General features: G+C 36.0%; 1 protein-coding gene across 1 annotated transcript in view; it reads left to right on the top strand.

The window, feature by feature from the left end:
• The window catches only part of STK3 (serine/threonine kinase 3), a 488,063-nt gene that overhangs the window by 322,885 nt on the left and 146,434 nt on the right, over positions 1 to 18,744 (top strand). The window contains 2 exon segments of the mRNA XM_055286906.2: positions 9,487 to 9,624; positions 18,352 to 18,477. Of these exon segments, the coding sequence (XP_055142881.1) occupies positions 9,487 to 9,624; positions 18,352 to 18,477 (264 nt within the window).

The raw sequence follows: 18,744 nt of genomic DNA, 5'->3' as shown, positions 1-18,744 counted from the left end.
ATCCAGTCTCAGATATTTCTTTATTGCAGTGTGAGAATAGACCAATACAGAAAATCAGTGCCAAGGAGCAGGGCATTGCTATAAAGATACCTGAAAATGTGGAAGCAGCTTTGAAAGTGGGTAACAGGCAGAGGCTGGAAGAGTATGGAGGGCTCATAAGAAGACAGGAAATTGAGGGAAAGTTTGGAACTTCCTAGAGACTTGTTAAATTGTGACCAAAATGTTGATAGTGATATGGACAATGAAATCCATGCTGATCAGGTCTCGGATGGAGGTAAGGAACTTACTGGGAACTGGAGCAAATGTCACTTTTGTTATGCATTAGCAAAGATCCTAGTGGCATTGTACCCCTGCCCTGGGGATCTGTGGATCTTTGAACTTGAGACTGATGATTTAGGGTATCTGGCAGAAGAAATTTCTAAGCAGTAAAGTGTTCAAGAGGTGACCTGGCTGCTTCTAACAACCTGTACCCATATGCATGAGCAAAGAAATGATGTAAAACTCAAACTTGTATTTAAATGGGAAGCAGAACATAAAAGTTGAAAAATTTGCAGCCCAGCCATGTGGTAGAAAAGAAAAGCTCATTTTCAAGGCAGCAGTTCAAGCCAGCTGCAGCCATTTTCATAACTAAAAGGAAGGCAACAGTTGAGACTTGGGAACCCCAGTCTAGATTTTAGAGGAGATATGGAAAAGCCTGAATGTCCAGGCAGAAGTCTGCTGTAGGGCTGTAGCTTTCATGGAGAACCTCTACTAGGGCAATGCAGAGGGGAAATATGGGGTTAGAGTCTTCACTGGAGTTCTGCCTGGTGGAGCTGTGAGAAGAGGGCCACCATCCTCCAGACTCCAGATAGAGCTACCAATAGCTGGCACCATGCACTTGGAAAACCCATAGGCACCCAATGCCAGCCCATGAGAGCAGCCTCAGGGGCTGAACCCTGCAGGGCCATAGGGACAGAGTTGCTGAAGGCTTTGGGAGCCCACGCCTTTTATCAGTGTGCCCTGGATATGGGACATGGAGTCAAAGGAGATTATTTTGGAGCTTTCCAAAAATACAGTGTCTAACACAGATCTCACTAGGCTACATCTGAAGTGGTGGCAGGGATGCTTTTTTATCCTAGAGTATCTCAGAGAGAATTTGTTTCCTTGCTTTTTCAAGCTTCTAAAGGCTGCCCACTTTCTTTGGCTCATGGCCGTCTTCCTTTATCTTCAAAGCAGCATTATTTGAAGACTGCTTCAAAGCAGACCATTCTTCCAAACTCACATCTCCCTCTGACTCTCCCGGCTCCCTCTTCCACTTTTTAGGGCCCTTCTGATTACATTTGGCCTGCCTAGATAATTTAGGATAATCTCTCCACCTCAAGACTTTTAACTTAATCTTATCTTCAAAATCCTTTTTGCCATGTAAAGTAACATATTCACAAGTCCGGGGATTAGAACGTAGACATCTTGGAGAGTGGGGGCGTTATTCATTCTATCTCTCTATATCATCTTTCCCTCCTTCCCTTCCCTTCTTCCCTTCTTCCTTCCCTTCTTCCTTCCCTTCCTTTCCCTTCTTCCCTTCTTCCTTCCTTTCTTCCTTCCCTTCTTCCTTCCCTTCCTTCTTCCCTTCCTTCCCAGGCCCCACTTCCAGCATTGAGGACAACATTTCAACAGGAGATTTGGAGGGGACAGATATCCAAACTCAAGTATCCATTGGTGTTCCTTGCCTGAATTGATCATTAAATTACATTGAGGGTGCAATATGTTGATACTCTATTTCAGTTACTGTGTATTTTTAGAATTTTTCTATACAGAACAGCTTTTCTTAAACTCTTTGAAAAATGTTGTTGTAGGCCAGGTGCGGTGGCTAACACCTATAATCCCAGCATTTTGGGAGGCCAAAGTGGGCAGATCACTTGAGGTCAGGAGTTCAAGATTAGCCTGGCCAGTATGGTGAAACCTTGTCTCTACTAAAAATGTGAAAAATAGCCAGGCATGGTGGCGGGCACACGTAATCCCAGCTACTTGGGAGGCTGAGCCATGAGAATCGCTTGAACCTGGGAGATAGAAGTTACAGTGAGCCTAGATTGTGTCACTGCACTCCAGCCTGGATGGGTGACAGCGAGACTCCATCCCAAAAATAAATGGGTGCAGCAAAACAACATGGCACATGGATACATATGTAACAAACCTGCACATTGTGCACATGTACCTTAAAACCTAAAGTATAATAATAAAAAAAAAGAAAAAAGAAAAAAAAAGTCCCATTTTAAGAGCAAAAATAAATAAATAAATAAATAAAAATCACTGTAGACTAATTTTTTTCAATTTGTTATAATCAGTTATAGTCATTATTACTATTATTGTTTTGATGCTCAAATTATCCTAAATTTGGTTATTTGTATGTCCTTTTGACATAATACCATTAATCTTTGAGTGTTTCCTTACCTTCTGACCTAGCAAGATACCCAAAGCTAACCTTGTGATTTTCCTATTTTGACCTTTGAAATTAGTCGTTTCCTCAAGGAGCATAGGTTTCTTTTACTGGGGATTGGCATTTTAGAAGCCAAGATCTTGATACCAGGTGTGCTCCTTGTTACAGGTGTCCACTACCTTTAGATATATTTGGTACTTCCAAGTTCTTAGGCTTTTTTTTTTTTCCCAGTTATTTGGAGGGAATTGATGTGCTTTTTACTGATTTCTCAGATCTTTTGAGTCAGTTATGACTCTTTCATCTACTTTCTATTTCCAAAATTTTATTGCTATCTCTTGTTTTCTATTGCCCTTCTCTCTTTGGAGGTTAAGCCGTTTTAAAATTCTTACTGTACTTTAGCAGGATTTTGGGGAAGGAGTTGAGAAATCGGTATGTTCAATCACCATACTTAACTGGATGTCTTTATATCAACACTCTCAATATAAATTTCGATTTTACTGTGGAGAAGTACTATGCCTTCTCCACAGTAAAGTTGACAGTTGACATACAAAACAAGTGATTGTATAGTCTATTTGGGTTGCTATAACAAAATACCTTAGACTGGGTAATTTATGTACAAAAGATATGCATTACTCACAGTTCTGGAGGCTTGGAAGTTCAAGATCTAGGTGCTAGCAGATTTGGTGTCTAGTTAGGGCTTGTTCCTCATAGAAGGCACCTTTTATGTGTCCTTATTTGGCAGAAGGGATTAGATGGTTCTGTGGGGACTTGTTTATGAGGTCATTAATTCCATTCACAAAGGTGGAGCCCTCAAGACCTAATTGCCTCCCAAAGGCCCGACCTTCTAATACCATCACATTGGTGATTTACTTTGAACATAAGAATTTTGCAAGAGACACAAACATTCAGACAATAGAAGACACTGTCTTGCCTTCAAGTAGTTTCCATGTTACCCAGGGTATTTAGAATGAGTTTATAACTAATCAGAGTACAATATTAAAATATGGAAAGTTCTGAAGTTGAGATATTAAAGAGTGATAACACTTGTCTTGTATTTTATATTTTAGAATAGTGGTTCTCCATGTTACTCACATATTAGAATTGCTTGGGAGATGTAAGAAAATATTGTGCCTTGTCGTCACCCCGGATCAGTTAAATCAGACTCTTTTATGGCTGATGCTAAGTTCTACAAGTGCTGAACTTCTGATGTGATCCAGTTAGTATTTGAGTGATTTCTTTCTTTATGGGCAACAAGATGCCTTTGGCTCACCTCGTAATTTCCCTGCCCTACATCTGAAATAAGTCAGTTTCTCTCACAGCTCCATGAGGCTTCAGACTTCACAACTGAGAAGATGCTGGTCTCCTTTCTATGCTTCACTGACTCACTCATTCTTTATGACTCAGCTGAAATCTCATCTTCCCATACCCATTTAGCTCACATACCCATTTGGGCTAAGTCATCCTTTGTAATACCTATTGCTCACATGTATTTGAGCACTTACACTATTTTATTAAAATGATCTGATATACATTTTTATATTCCATTAGACTCTAAATTTCTTGAAGAAGTTAATATATTGCAGGTATGGATACATTTATGTGCTTACAAAAGTCATTTGAACTGATCATAGGACTTCTATCTGAGAGAGTGAAATTTATGATAAAGTTCTTTAAGTGTTGGCTTTTGTTCACTTTTGCTTTTCTCTACAGCTGTGTTTTATGATATTGTTGAATTGTATTAAAGGGATATTATATTTCAGTCTTGAAAGATGGTTAAGATTTACAATTGATTGTATTGGGATTTAAACAGTGCATGAATAAGAGGTGGTTGTGAGGCAGACTGGAATAGGTGACAGCTTAAGGGGTGGTATCAAATGAAGCTTTTGCAATTGCAAGTATAATTTTTAAATACTTTTAAATATATATATATATATATATATATTTTTTTTTTTTAAATAGAGTCAGGATCTCATTGTGTTGCCTAGGCTTGTTTTGAGCTCCTGGGCTCAAGCGATCCTCCTCCGTCGGCCTCTCAGCTCAGGGACTACAGGTATGAGCCACTATGCCTAGCTGCAAGTATAATTTTTTTTTTTTTTTTTTTTTGAGACGGAGTCTCGCTCTGTCGCCCAGGCTGGAGTGCAGTGGTGCAATCTTGGCTCACTACAAGCTCCGCCCCCCGGGTTCACGCTATAAGTTTTAAAAGTTAAAAAAAAATTAAAAAACCATCATAGTAAAAATAAATTTTAAAGACACTTGTACAATCTTGTACGTAATTGCTGCTATGAATTGACAGTTTAAATTTTTAAGATTCTATACCATCTTTTAGTTTTCATTGCTGCGTACTAGTCATTTTTATGTGAAAGCACTCTTTACTGTTTTACTCCCTCATTTTTATTTTTTAAGAACTTTTTTTTGTGGTTTTGTAATTCACACATTTGTCAGTTTTTATGGCAATATGTTACTTTATGTTATTCATATATAGTTTACTTAGCACCTTAATTGTTTCGCTTTTTTTTGTTCTTCAGTTTTCCACTGTTAGAGACAGTAAAACTATAATCATCTTTGTTACAAATACTTTTCCATTTTTTTCTAGACTGAATGTATATAACAGAGCCTTTATCTTAAAATAAAATTATGTGCAGCAGAAATTTGATGGAAACAGTGGTAATGTGAGGTAGCATATGCTATGGAGTCAAACTTGAGTTCTAATTTTGACATTCACTTTACTAGCTGTGTGATCTTGAATAAGCTAGCTTACTCTTGTGAGCCTCAGTCGTAAAATTAGGTTAATAATAGCTCACATTGAGCATTTACAATTGTGGCAGGCACTATTCTAAGTGTTTTACATGTATTAATCTATTTAAAATTCAGAACAGCCCTAACATTCCCATATTAAGATGTGGGAACAGAGGCATAGAGTAGTTAAATTGGTCAGATAGTTACTAATAATGGTGCTGTTATGTACCCAGTGCCGTCTAGAGCTGGTTCTCTTATTTGCTTTGTACTTCCAGAATACCAGCTGCACCCTCTCCCTTAATTTGGTTTCCAGGCTGGCACATTGGCCTTTCTTGGCCAGATTAATGATTGCTACTGGAGCTGGAGTGAATTGTGAGTTCATGTTCCCAATATTTTAACTCTGTGCTTGCTGTGGAAACTTTATTGCAGGAGAAAGTTTCACTTTAGATTTACTATTCTCTTCAAAATTTCTGTATATTTCATATTTGCTTTTGAGGGAGTGGTGATAAAAATTTAGATTCACATTTTTTTCTTTTTTAGACGGAGTTTCCCTCTTGTTGCCCAGGCTGTAGTGCAATGGCGTGATCCTGGCTCATTGTAACCTCCGTCTCCCAGGTTCAAGCAATTCTCGTGCCTCAGCCACCCGAGTAGCTGGGATTACAAGTGCCTGCCACCACACCTGGCTAATTTTTGTTTTTTGAGAGAGACAGGGTTTCACCATATTGGCCAGGCTGGTCTCGAACTCCTGGCCTCAGGTGATCCACCTGCCTCAGCCCCTCAAAGTGTTGGGATTACAGGTATGAGTCACCGCACCCGGCCTAGATTCACATTTTTATATTAACATATAAAAGGCCTTTTCCTGTCCTTCCTTCTTTTTCCTCTTCTCCACCCCATTTCTAACTAGCAATTTAATATGTGTTTAGTATAATTTTACCCTTCAATTGCTAGGCAGTTGGAGTGCCAGGGTTTTTTAATACCTGGTAAAGAGTACCAGGGTCTTTTTATACCCAGTAAGGGACCTGATAAACATCCAGTTCAACCTCCTTACTTGAAAAAAAAACAAAATGATACTAAAGCCACACAGTCAGGTAGTGATTTAGGACTCAAGCCAGTTTTTCTGACTCATGTCCAGTATTGGCCTCATGACATGGTTCTGTTTGCTTTTATTTGTACTGTCTTTTATAAATTAGTGTAATTACTTTATTTCCTTTTCAGAAATTATTTTTAAATTTTATTTAGCTTGTTACCTGTGTATTATGTTTGCTATCAGGAAACAGCTATATTTGTTTACTTCTTTGTAGTTTTATAGTGTTTTCTCATCCTTTATCTCATTTATTTGTTGTGAAGATAACCTTTTGCTCATGTATCTGAGGTTCTTAAATAATAGCATGAATTTCTTTGTTATTCTGGCATGCCCATCACTTCTATACATTCACAGACTCAGCTGCTATAGATTCAGACATGCGTTGACTCATTCCACTGAGATTATAAAGTTCAGTTATCGTAGCTTCTCATTTTCAGCCCTTTCCACATCTCCTGGGTACTCTTGCAGTCTAAGGCATGACATTTCAGGCATGAAGATAATTAGGTGTTTTGAAGCACCTAGATTTCTTGGCTTCTTAAACCACTTGTGATCAGAGTAGTTCTTTTAGAAACGTAATCAGAGGTTTGGTATGTAGTTAAGCAACACATTGTGTAGAAACAAACACAAGGATAATCATGTCATTTATTTTACTAACATTCTTCAATCAAAATGGTGTTAGAGATAAGATAAATTATATGGCTGTAATGCGTGTCCCTGTGATTTGGTTGGTGGCAAGGGAATGAATTGTTAGTCTAAAGTGAGCCACTGATTGCCAAAACTTTCTATAGAAGGGGCCTATTACCTAATCAACTCATATAAAACCTAGAGATTCTTAAGAGGATCCTCTGTGGTTCATTATTAGGTTAAATTTGTTAAATTAGTACAGTAAGGCTGGCAAGAAAATCTGTTATTGATGATCTAACCTTAAAAAATGGAAATAAATGGCATAGTGGTTTTCCTGGAGACATTTTGGTGTAGATCATACGCTAAGACTTACTTGTTTGGACTGTATGCTCGGTGTTCATGCTTGTTCAATGCATATTTTAGGGTAGAATGTGACATTTTAGGTTCACTTTATGAGAGTACTGGGTAAATAAGAGTTAGAGTTAAGCTTTTTATCCTTGGGTTTCTAATAGCTACTGCTAAGGTGAGCCTTATATGTTAAGATTATCTCAAGATAAGACTGCAACTCATTGCCTCAAAGTTCAAAGGAGAGCATTGGCTTCAAGGACATAAATCATTGTGTTATCCACCAGTTTACAACAGAAGTGCAGATGAACAATATTTATCTAGACAATCTAGTATAATTTACCTGCAGTTTGAGGTCAGTCTATATAGGGGCTTATGTAAGTCCTTTGAACTGTTTTGCAGAGATGAGAGTTCAAATTTATTTTTATTCTCTAGTTGGAAGTAGCAGGTGGTTTTGTGTGCTTTTTCCAGCAGCTGCTTTTAACCCCATTTTACTCATTTTTTAAAGCCTTATTAGGTTCTGCCTCAACTGTGGAGCTTTCTGAGATTAATTAGGTTATTTGCAGGCAGAATTTCATTGTCTGGCACTCTGTTGTTTGCTATTTGTTTCATATGTGTTGTTTTTTTCTCCACAAGTTGACTGTGAGCTCTGGGGGTCTGATATATGTATCCTATTTTAAAATCTGTAATAGCCGGGTTTATAAGATCTGATATTTAAAGGGACCATCACATAAAGTAGTTAATTGAGCCAGGCTAGATAGGGCTCATGCAAAAGGAAGAACATATGTCCTACTTTAAATGAGTCTAATTACAGCAGATTCATACCTTGTGGCAATGTGAGATTGATTTTGTCGGAACGAAATAGGTCCACTGGCACTATTTGGCCTGTGGCCCTTTGTTTTGATACCTCTAAATTATAGCATTGTTCTGAACACACAAAAATGCTTTATAAATATTTGTTTGATTGAAAGATATTTATTGTTTTGTAATACTGGCTACACTGCTTTTGAAAAACTGTCATAGATGTAATATGTTTAACATGATGTGAGGTATATAAAAATATTCTAATCTATTAAATAATTTACCTTTTTTGAAAGAAGATGCATATACTGGTAAAAAGATTGACTCTTAACCTATAATCAACAGACTTGGATATTGAGTCTTTGCCGCTGTGTGCACAGAAAGTCCGTTGGATCACTTTCCAAGTTAGAAACCAATGATAATGCATTGTAGTAAATGGCTGCATATTCTGAGGGCATTCAAAAGAATGATACAGGGAACTATTAAAATACCTGAGTGCCTTGCAATTTAAGGTACCTATTTCTTATTTCTTGAATTCTGGAGTAATTTTTCATGCTTCCTTTTTTCACCTTTTCACCTCTCCAAAATAATATTATTAGTGTGTACTCTTGGTTCCTCCTTTGAAGTATCTCATGCTTCATTTCTTCCATTTCATTCCTGTAGATACTATTCTAGTTTGAACATTTTATTACTCATGTTGGGACATCTACATTAACTCCCTAACTGACTTTTGTATTTCATATTTAGAATGTCTTCAGGTTTTTGTTTTTTTAAATCTACTTCTTGGGTCATAAACATACTCAGATTAAAAGCAAAAACAGGCCAGGGTGACTATCTAGAAGGCGAGAGATGAGATGGACTCTTTTAATGGCTTTTGAATTTTGAGCTATCTGAATGTATTATCATTACCACTAAATTATAAGTACAGAATCATTAGTAATAAAGTAGTATATTACCTTTGAAATTTTTCATTTGAAATTTTGACTCATATTTAAAAAGAGAAAAGTCTTGGTTCTATCAAGTATTATTTCAAATTATAGCAGTAATTTTATTTAAATATTCTGGATTGCAAAAGCAAATTGGACTCCTACTACCCATTTTAAGCAGCAATGCTTATATAAAACTGAAACAAGAAGTAAGTCTAGCATGTAGTAGCAAAATTTGGGAATATATCTGTTTAGGGAAAGTCCTTAGTGGGTCAGAAATGTAGTCTTCTTTAGAGACTGATAAAAAAAAGTAATAGGTAAAATAAAGAATGATGTGCTCAATGAGCTACAATTCAAATAGAGGAAATTTAATGGGAAATGATTGCATTAGTAGCAGATGGACTGGCTTCCTGAATTTCAGTCTTACTGGAAATCCTAGAACAGCTGAAATTTGTTTTTCAAATTTAGAGTCTGATAAGAAGACAGATAAAGAGATTTGTTTATTTGATTGTGCTAGTGTGATTCTTACTGTCTTTTGGATATTTCATTTGTACTAGGCTATTTTTATGATTCCCACAAATCCACCACCAACATTCAGAAAGCCAGAACTTTGGTCCGATGATTTCACCGATTTTGTTAAAAAGTGTTTGGTGAAGAATCCTGAGCAGAGAGCTACTGCAACACAACTTTTACAGGTCAGTGCTTGTGCCTCGAAGGGAAGGATATTGTCTTCATACCTTTCAGCTTTCTGACATTGGCCAGAATTGCTGTGTGTTTCATAACTGATTTCTAAAGGTATAAACCTCCCCTCCCCTCCTGTTTGCTCTCTTCTTTTCTTTCCTCCCCTCTCGTCCCCTCATTCCCCCCAGTGTCGTTTTAAAACAAAATTTCCAAAGCATTTTCCTTTCAGAAAGGAATCTTTGTCTTCGTAGTTACTATTTCTCATGGTTTTTTTTCTTCTGTTCCTTGACTCAGCATTTATCCTTTGACTTTTTGCTCCACTATAAAATATGTAAGTACAAGATCCCTGGACTCCTTGAAGAGATTATCACATTGTAAATGTCAGTTACAGGATTATCTAAATGAAGAGCTTCAGAGTTTCAATTTTTTTTTGATAGAATAATTTTAAGTAGACTTTTTATCCAGAATGTCAGTAGATTTTAAAATCTACCTTAAAATTTAATGCAAATAGAAATAATTTAATATTTATAATAGGTGTTTGTGAATCTTAATTTCCCCAACAGAATAGCCTTAGAACTTTCAGCTAATAATGTCTCACATTAACAAAACTTGATATTTGCTAAATGATTTCTATTGTTAAGTGACAAAAGGATGAAAAACATGGTTCTTGTAAAAAGGGACTTCCCTGTCTCTAAAAGAACCATTGGGTTAAAAGAACAAAAAAAGAAAAAAGGAAAAAAAAAGTAACTTTCCAAAGTCCCATTTTTCCAAAAGGATATGTTGAGGGGTATGGAAAACAGGCTTTTAAGTATAATGTTTATTGTTATGAAAGTGTAATTTGGTACTCAATCTCCATAAATGCCAGTACAGCAATATCTATTTAAAATAAAAATCCATATATTCTTTGATCCAGCAATTGCACTTCTAGGAATTTATTCTACAGAAATATTTAACCATGTGTGAAATAACATATGTGTAAAAATATTCATAGAACATTGAAATTGTAAAAGATTGGAAAGATCCTAAATATCTGTCAACAAGTTGGAAACAATTTAAAGTCCAAGAAAAAGAGTTATTGGAAAAATACACCTATGTACACACAACATATATACATATCTTAATGCTTATAACAGAGTATCTCTGGAAAAATAAGCAAGAAACCGGCCTCCAGAGAAGATAACTAACTATGGATGGGGCAGGACTGGGATGGAGACTTGCTTTTTGATGAATACTGTTTATGAGACTTTTGAGATTTGGGTTATGTGCAAATATTACCTTTCAAAAATTAATGGTTAAGATGGTAAAATTTTATTTTTCCACAAAAATTGATTAAAACATTTATTTTGAAATATTGTCAATATTCATTTGAAATATATATGTATGTGTTATATATGTATATTATATGTGTGTGTGTATACATTTTATTTTTTATTTTTTTGAGATGGAGTCTCACTGTGTCACCCAGGCTAGAGTGCAGTGGCACCTGGCTCACTGCAACCTCTGCCTCTCGGTTTCAAGTGATTCTTGTGTCTCAGCCTCCCAGGTAGCTGGGATTACAGGTGTGTGCCACCATGCCTGGCTAATTTTTGTATTATTAGTAGAGACAGAGTTTCGCCATGTTGATCAGGCTGGTATCGAACTCCTGACCTCAAGTGATCCACCTGCCTCAGCCTCCCAAAGTGCTGAGATTACAGACATGAGCCACCGTGCCCGGCCCATGTATTTTTTGAGATAGGGTCTCACCGTATTGCCCTAGCTAGAGTGCAGTGGCATGATCTCACTCACTGAAACCTCTACCTCCCGGGCTCCACCTATCCTCCCACCTCAGCCTCCTGAGTAGCTGGGACTACAGATGCATGCCACCACATCCAGCTAACTTCTGTCTGTTTCGTAGAGACAGGATTCCCCATGTTGCCCAGGCTAGTCTCGAACTCCTGGGCTCAAGTATTCTGCCCACTTTGGCCTCCCAAATTCCTGGGATTATAGGTGTGAGCTATCTCACCCTGCTGAAATATATATGTATTTTAAAGTAGTCCAAAGGGTACTACCTTTGGACTCCTAGTATCCAGTACTTAATACACACATATTAAAGTTAATATGTGTGTATTTAACCTAACAAACTTCTGATTTGAATTTTTTTTGGGGGGTAGGATAATTATCTTTGGCCTCATTAGAGTCTTATTTGGCAGGAAGCCTAGAAACCATTCTGTCTCTTCAAGGAGTTTTGTATGTCTTATCTGTTATGATTTAAATTAGCTGTCCCCAACCTTTTTGGCACCAGGGACTGGTTTCATGGAAGACAGTTTTTCCATGGATGGTGAGCAGAGGTGGGATGGTTTCAGGATTAAACTGTCCTGCCTCAGATCATCAGGCATTAGTTAGATTCTCATAAGGAGCATGCAACTTGGATCCCTCACATGTGCAGGTCACAATAGGGTTTGTGCTCCTATTAGAATCTAATACCACTGCTGATCTGACAGTAGGCAGAGTTCAGGCTGTAATGCTCACTCACCTACTGCTGTGCAGCCCAGTTCCTAACAGGCCAAGGCAGGTACCAGTCTGCAGCTGGAGGTTGGGGACCCCTGATTTAAATCATAGTTTAACTCTCAGTGGACAATCTTATTACCAAATTTTAGTTGACATATATCTATAGCTTACATGTGCATATTATACTATATTCATTTCCAGTAAACAAAGAAACAATATTTAAAAAGAAATTCCTGATGGATTTTAAAAATAGTGATTGATTTTCTATGACACAGATAGATTATTGTATAAATTTTTAAAAATCATAGAAGGGAAGGATCCTTTGAGATTATTAAATTGAAATTTTAGTAGTCTTTAAAGATAAAGAAATTAAAACCCTGGAGATGTTAAAAGACAAGGTTCAATTTCAGTCTATTAGCACTGGAATTCCTGATCTAAAGATGATCCTTATACCTGCTGGTGGGCAGCCTAGATTCTAAAGTCAGTAACTGGCCAGGCACGGTGGCTCACGCCTGTAATCCCAGCACTTTGGGAGGCCGAGGCAGGTGGATCACTTGAGATCAGGAGTTCAAGACCAGCCTGGCCAACATAGTGAAACCCCGTCTATACGAAAAATACAAAAATTAGCCAGGCATGGTGGCGCATGCCTGTAGTCCCAGCTATTTGGGAGGCTGAGGCAGGAGAATCACTTGAACCCGGGAGACAGGGATTACAGTGAGCCAAGATCGCACCACTGTGATCCAGTCTGGACAATAGAGTGAGACTCTGTCTCTAAATAAATAAATAAATAAATAAATAAATAAATAAATAAAGTCAGTGAGCAGTCTTCCATGATCTCTTCCCTTTGTGTCAAGTTGGAAAACAGAGGTACTTACAACGCAACTTCAAACAACTGTAAAGACAGACAGTGTCCTAGAGGAGTGTAGAGCAATAAGAAAGAAAGGACTCCTGTCCTACTCTAAACATTTTTGACAAACTAGTAGAAAGGTCACACACACACCCCAAAAACACACAAAAAACTGAAGTTATATTTTTTGAGAAATGAAAGACAAAAATGTTAAAAAATTACAATACAATGTGGAAGTTACATTCATGATGCACAGCCTATATGATTAAGAAATGTAAAAGTAGAAGAATGGATACGGTAATCAAAGATACCTCATACAGAAGAAACAGATCATTTTAGGGAGGAGAAATGGTATGAACAATATGAACAAAGACACAAAAATGGGAGATATATTTTAGAACACAGTAAAATCTGCTTAGCCAGAACAGAAACACCAGTTAGAGAAATGGTGTCTGAGTTTAGATACAGACAACAGTGAAGCAAGAAGGGTATTCTGATGCCTAGGATGAGATGCCTCAGTTTTGTCCGAGAGCCACTTTACTTACATACATAAACAAGAGAATGTAAGAAAAGAATGTCTTTGATAGCATAATATTGCAACAAAGTATAGAAATAGAATGAGGAGGCACTGTAATAATACAGGTGTGAATTGTTAAGGACCTGAGTTTAAAAAAATAGTTGCCAAAATAGAAAATAGTAAATCTGATGAAAGAATGAGAAGGATTTAGTAACTGATTATATATTAACAGAAATGAGAGAAGACCAACACTACAGAAACTAGAAACCAGTAGAATTACATTTCTTTAACAAAGTATAGAAATTTCAAACTACATTATACTTTATCTTCTCAGGGGAATGTATAAACTACCCTTCTAAGCTGCAGTTATTTTTAAGAAAAGCCAATATACTTATCTGGTTCATCCAATTTACCACAACCTTGCTTTTATGCAATTCATTGTGAATTCGCTATAGCGTTATGCTACAGTTAGTCTATAGAGCTTAACATTCTTAATCTCAAAATCTCAATATGTCCAATTTCATTTGTACTCACGCTTTCCCTACATAACTGCTGCAGACATGGTTTTGATCAACAAAGAGGAACTGGCTAATAAAGTTAAAACGGTACATGAAGAGCAAGACCGTATTATTTGAGTATTCTTGAGTCAGAAGAGAAGTTTTATCAGAGAAATTGCCAAGTTTTTAAGTACAAGTGCTCCTTAACTTACAATGGAGTTAGGTCCTGATAAACCCCAATGAAGGTTTAAAATATTGTAAGTCAAAAACGTGTTAAAATACACCTAACCTAGCTTAGCCTAGCCTACCAAAAACGTGCCCAGAACACATACATTAGTGTAGTTGAGTGTTTTTTAGACACAATTGAATGTGAAAACACAAAACACAATATCCAAAAAATGCTGACAACACAGTACACTATAGAATATTGGTTAATTACCCTCATGATCGCATAACTCACTGGGAGCTGGGACTTATTAATACCTCCATGCTCAGCATCAGAAGAGAGTATTGTACCACATATTACTAGCCTGGGGAAATATCAAATATCGAAATTCCAAGTATGGTTTCTACTGAATGCATATCACTTTTGCAGCATTGTAAAGTTGAAAAATCCTAAATTGAACCTTTGTAAATCAGGGACTATCTGTATATTTTTAAAGGCATTTTAAGATTAGCGGGTGGTAAAATTAAAACTGCAAAGCAACGTAAAAAAGAATGCAGAAAAAACAAGATGGCAAATGTAAAACATTCATGATAGAATATTATGATAAAACATTTATGTTTTACATAATGTAAAACAATTGTGATAAAAATGGCATTAGCATATAATTATATACTAACATAAGTGGTTAATTTTTTTATTAAATAATATTTAGTTAAGTACTAAATGGTTCACTTAGTTCATAAGATAAATGCAACTCCATGCTTTCTACATGAGATAAACTTACAAACTTACATGAAATCCAACTCATGTTTCTATATGAGGCATACTTAAAAGAATTTGGGTTAAAAGTTAAAAACAGGCAATGAAATTTTAATAAAATATAAAAAGATACTATGAATAACATGATCAAAAAAGCAAAATTGACAGCAGAAATCAGTAAATGAGGAAGGAGTCACTTAATATTGATAAAGAACATAATATAAAGGAAGATATAGTTATAAACTTGATATATTAATATAGCATTGTATGTTACAAATTAAAGACACAAGAGGTTGCTCTAAATAAATAAATTGGGATATTTTGATATTCCCTTTTCAGTCACTGAGAAACCATATAGGCAAAAAATAAAGATAAACATCATCTGAATTATATAGTGATTGATTTAATAGAAAAATCAAATTTTATGTTTAATAAACAAATTACATCTTTTTATTAAATGCTTAGAAAAGTATGTGACGCCAGTATGAGACACAATAATGAAACAGAATTAAATGCCCAGAAATGTTGTATAATATGCAAAGGAAACTAGCATATTATGAAGATAGCATTTCTAATTAGTGAGGGAAAAACAAAGTAAAAATGGTGCTGAGATAACTGCCTGCCTTTAGGGAGTATTGGGAGGATTAACTTAGATCTTCACCACAGAAACACCAAAGTAATTTCCAGATAGATTAAGGTCTTAAATGTTAAAAAAACAAAAACAAAAAATGGAAATAGGGAAGAACTAGGGGTTAATATAGGAGAATATTTATATATTCATTCCAGTGCAATAAAACAAAAGAAAAATGGATGATTTGAATACGTATAACTTAAAAAATGGATGAGTGGCAAAAAAAGGAAACTAAAAAATATATATATAATATTTATGTCAGGCAAGGGGCTGATTATATGAAGGGTTTTGTAAAGTATTTCAACAAGAAAAAGATGAATGTACCAGATTCTAAAAGGCAGTAAAGTTTTCCTATTTCTAAATGTGTTTAAAATAAAAATTAAAGAGGGTGAGGATTCTTAAACAACCTAAACTAATGAGAAGACAGAAATTACCACAGATCAACCTATCACATTCTTGATGATGTATTTTAAAAATTAAGACTGCTTGAAAAGTTTATTCTTTTAAAATCTGAAATATTTCCTCTTAAATTTTGTTCATGTTCTGAATTATCAATTTCTAAACTGATAGAGTTCAAAATTAATGATTTATACAAAAACACTTCAGATAAAACAAGTGCTTAAAGTGAGTTGAAGAAGGAATTTCTGCTGCTGGACAGATTGAGTAACCATATTTTTCTCTATACTTCCTCATTAAAGTACAGCTAAAACCGTGGACATTATAAGTATATAAAACAAGCATAAAAAGACTCTGAAAGGTGGAAAGAAGGCAGTAGACTGCTAGAGATGGTGGGACCCAAGGAAAGACATAGCTGTGAGTTCCCTGGGGTTTCTTTTTACCTCATTTATCCCACACTGGGTAGTGGAGAAGCCAACAACCCAGAAACAACATTGGACACAAACTAAAAATAAAAACCTGCTCTCTCAAGCAGAAGGACGGAGAAATGGACAGCCTAGTAAGACAGAAAACTTTCAGACGATAACCATTCTACCCTAGCCAAACACCACCAAGAAAACTATGGCCTACCCCGGTCACCAGCAAAGGCTAAATGGAGAACCTAGACATCCATCCTTTTGAGGCTGTCCAGTCCTTCTGAGGTGGCGTCAGAGAAGACTGAGTGTCATGCTAAGGCATTCGTCTCCACAATGCAGTGTAGAAAGGATCCCCTCCCTAAGTGGGGAGTGCCAGCGAAGACCATGTGGGAGCCTGGACTTATACTCCTACCAGGCAGTAGTAAGAACCCAACAACCTCCCTGCTGGAGTAGGGTCAGAGGCAGTCTGGTGAAGGGTCAAGACTTTCACCACCAATCAGCTAAAATGAGACTACTCCCCACAGTACCAGTACAGGACTCTGGGAGAACCTGACCTCTCACCCTTATCCATTAGTAACAAGGAGCCCTCCATAGCCCAGGCCAGGAAATGGAACACAGTATTTGCCCCTGCATTCACTTAGTCGCATATAACCACCTGAATGGGTTAAGTTGAGAAATGTAGGATCCAGTTGGGCAATTGTCGGTCCAACCACAACTCTATTTTTGGTGTATGACCAGGAGTCTCTACCACAGATATGTTAATAGGACTTAATTTATCTGGTAAGATTAATCTATAACTGTTCTAAAATAATTTATTGGTTCTTTACAATTGATTTTAGTATTTCTGTACTCTGAAAAAGTTCTTTCTTATAGTTGTCCCAAATGATATGTTTGCCATTTTAAAGCCTCTTTCAAATATCTGTTCCTTCTTCAGCACAATTTTTTTTGTCTTTAAGTATATTTTTGTGTTCTATTGATGTTTATTAAAATAACTCAGGGCTGGGTGCAGTGGCTCATGCCTGTATTCCCAGCACTTAGGAAGGCTGAGGTGGGAGGATCACTTGAGCCCTGGAGGTTGAGACTATAGTGAGCCATGACTGCACCATTGTGCTCGCATCTGGGCAACAGAGCAAGCCCCTGTCTCAAACAAACAAATAAACAAATAACTCACTCACTCACTCACTCACTCACTCACTCACTCACTCACTCACTCAGGTCACTTTTACCTGATGCTGTCTACTGACATATAACTATGAGAATTACTGAAACTGATTGCTGCCCCAAATTTAGGTTATCTATCCGAAATTATAACCTTTCACTCTACTTTCTCTCATGTCCCTCCTTCTCAATAAAAAGAAATTCAAAACCTTGGTCTATTCTGATAGTTTTCCTTCTCTTTGTCAGAATAGTAGAGAGCTTAGCTATTTTAGCTAGATCAGGGTGATATTTTTTAAAAAGTGACAAGTTATTTTATATATAGTAAAGAAATTAGGCAACATTCATTTTCTGAAAAAATATTTTTGTCTTGGTTAAATTACTTAAGATACAGTAAAATAGAAAATATGTTAAAGAAGTAACAAAATAGTTGCTCTCCTTTTTGCCACTGATTTTGGCTGTCAACTTATTAAGATTAATTAAATTCTGTAACTCAGTACCAAAATAAGTGTATTTTTATGTGTAATATAATCTGTAATCGTATTTTTAACTTAATCTTTTTTACTCCTAATGTACACTTCCTTTGGACAATTAGATCTTTAAGGATAATATAGTTTTATTAACATAGTTGCATTTTTGTATGTGTGCTTTAAGTTTTTTTTTTTTTTTTTTAAACAAGCCCCAAAGCAAATTCTTTATTTCTAGGCAGTGGCCATATTTTCTTTTCTTAACCTATACATTTAATTCTAGATGAAAAAACAATCACTGAAGCCTGTTATCCTGGTTAACATTTACATGTTGTTTTAACATTTGTTAGCTATAATTCAGAAAAATCTTTTGAATTTATACCATTGAATTTTACTTTTTTAGCATCCTTTTATCAAGAATGCAAAACCTGTATCAATATTAAGAGACCTGATCACAGAAGCTATGGAGATCAAAGCTAAAAGACATGAGGAACAGCAACGAGAATTGGAAGAGGAAGAAGAAAATTCGGTTTGTAATTATCTTCAAAAAGTTGATTTTTTTCTTCTGAGTTATTTTTCTATAATTCTGTTTCTTTAAATATATTAAAAGCACTTACTGTTTTACTATACAAGTAAGATATGTTTTTTCACTGAATCTCAAAATATATTTGGGTTTGCATTATATGTTTGCTATCTTTTTCTGATGTCTTAAGAATTAGTGATTAGTGGAATGTAATGTTGATAGGATGAACTTGCACAGTACCTAGTATCTAGTTGATACTAACTCTGGGTTTGT

The sequence above is a fragment of the Symphalangus syndactylus genome, chromosome 7 (genome assembly GCF_028878055.3).
Source record: "Symphalangus syndactylus isolate Jambi chromosome 7, NHGRI_mSymSyn1-v2.1_pri, whole genome shotgun sequence".
NCBI lineage: Eukaryota > Metazoa > Chordata > Mammalia > Primates > Hylobatidae > Symphalangus > Symphalangus syndactylus.
This window is presented reverse-complemented; position numbering and strand designations above follow the sequence as displayed.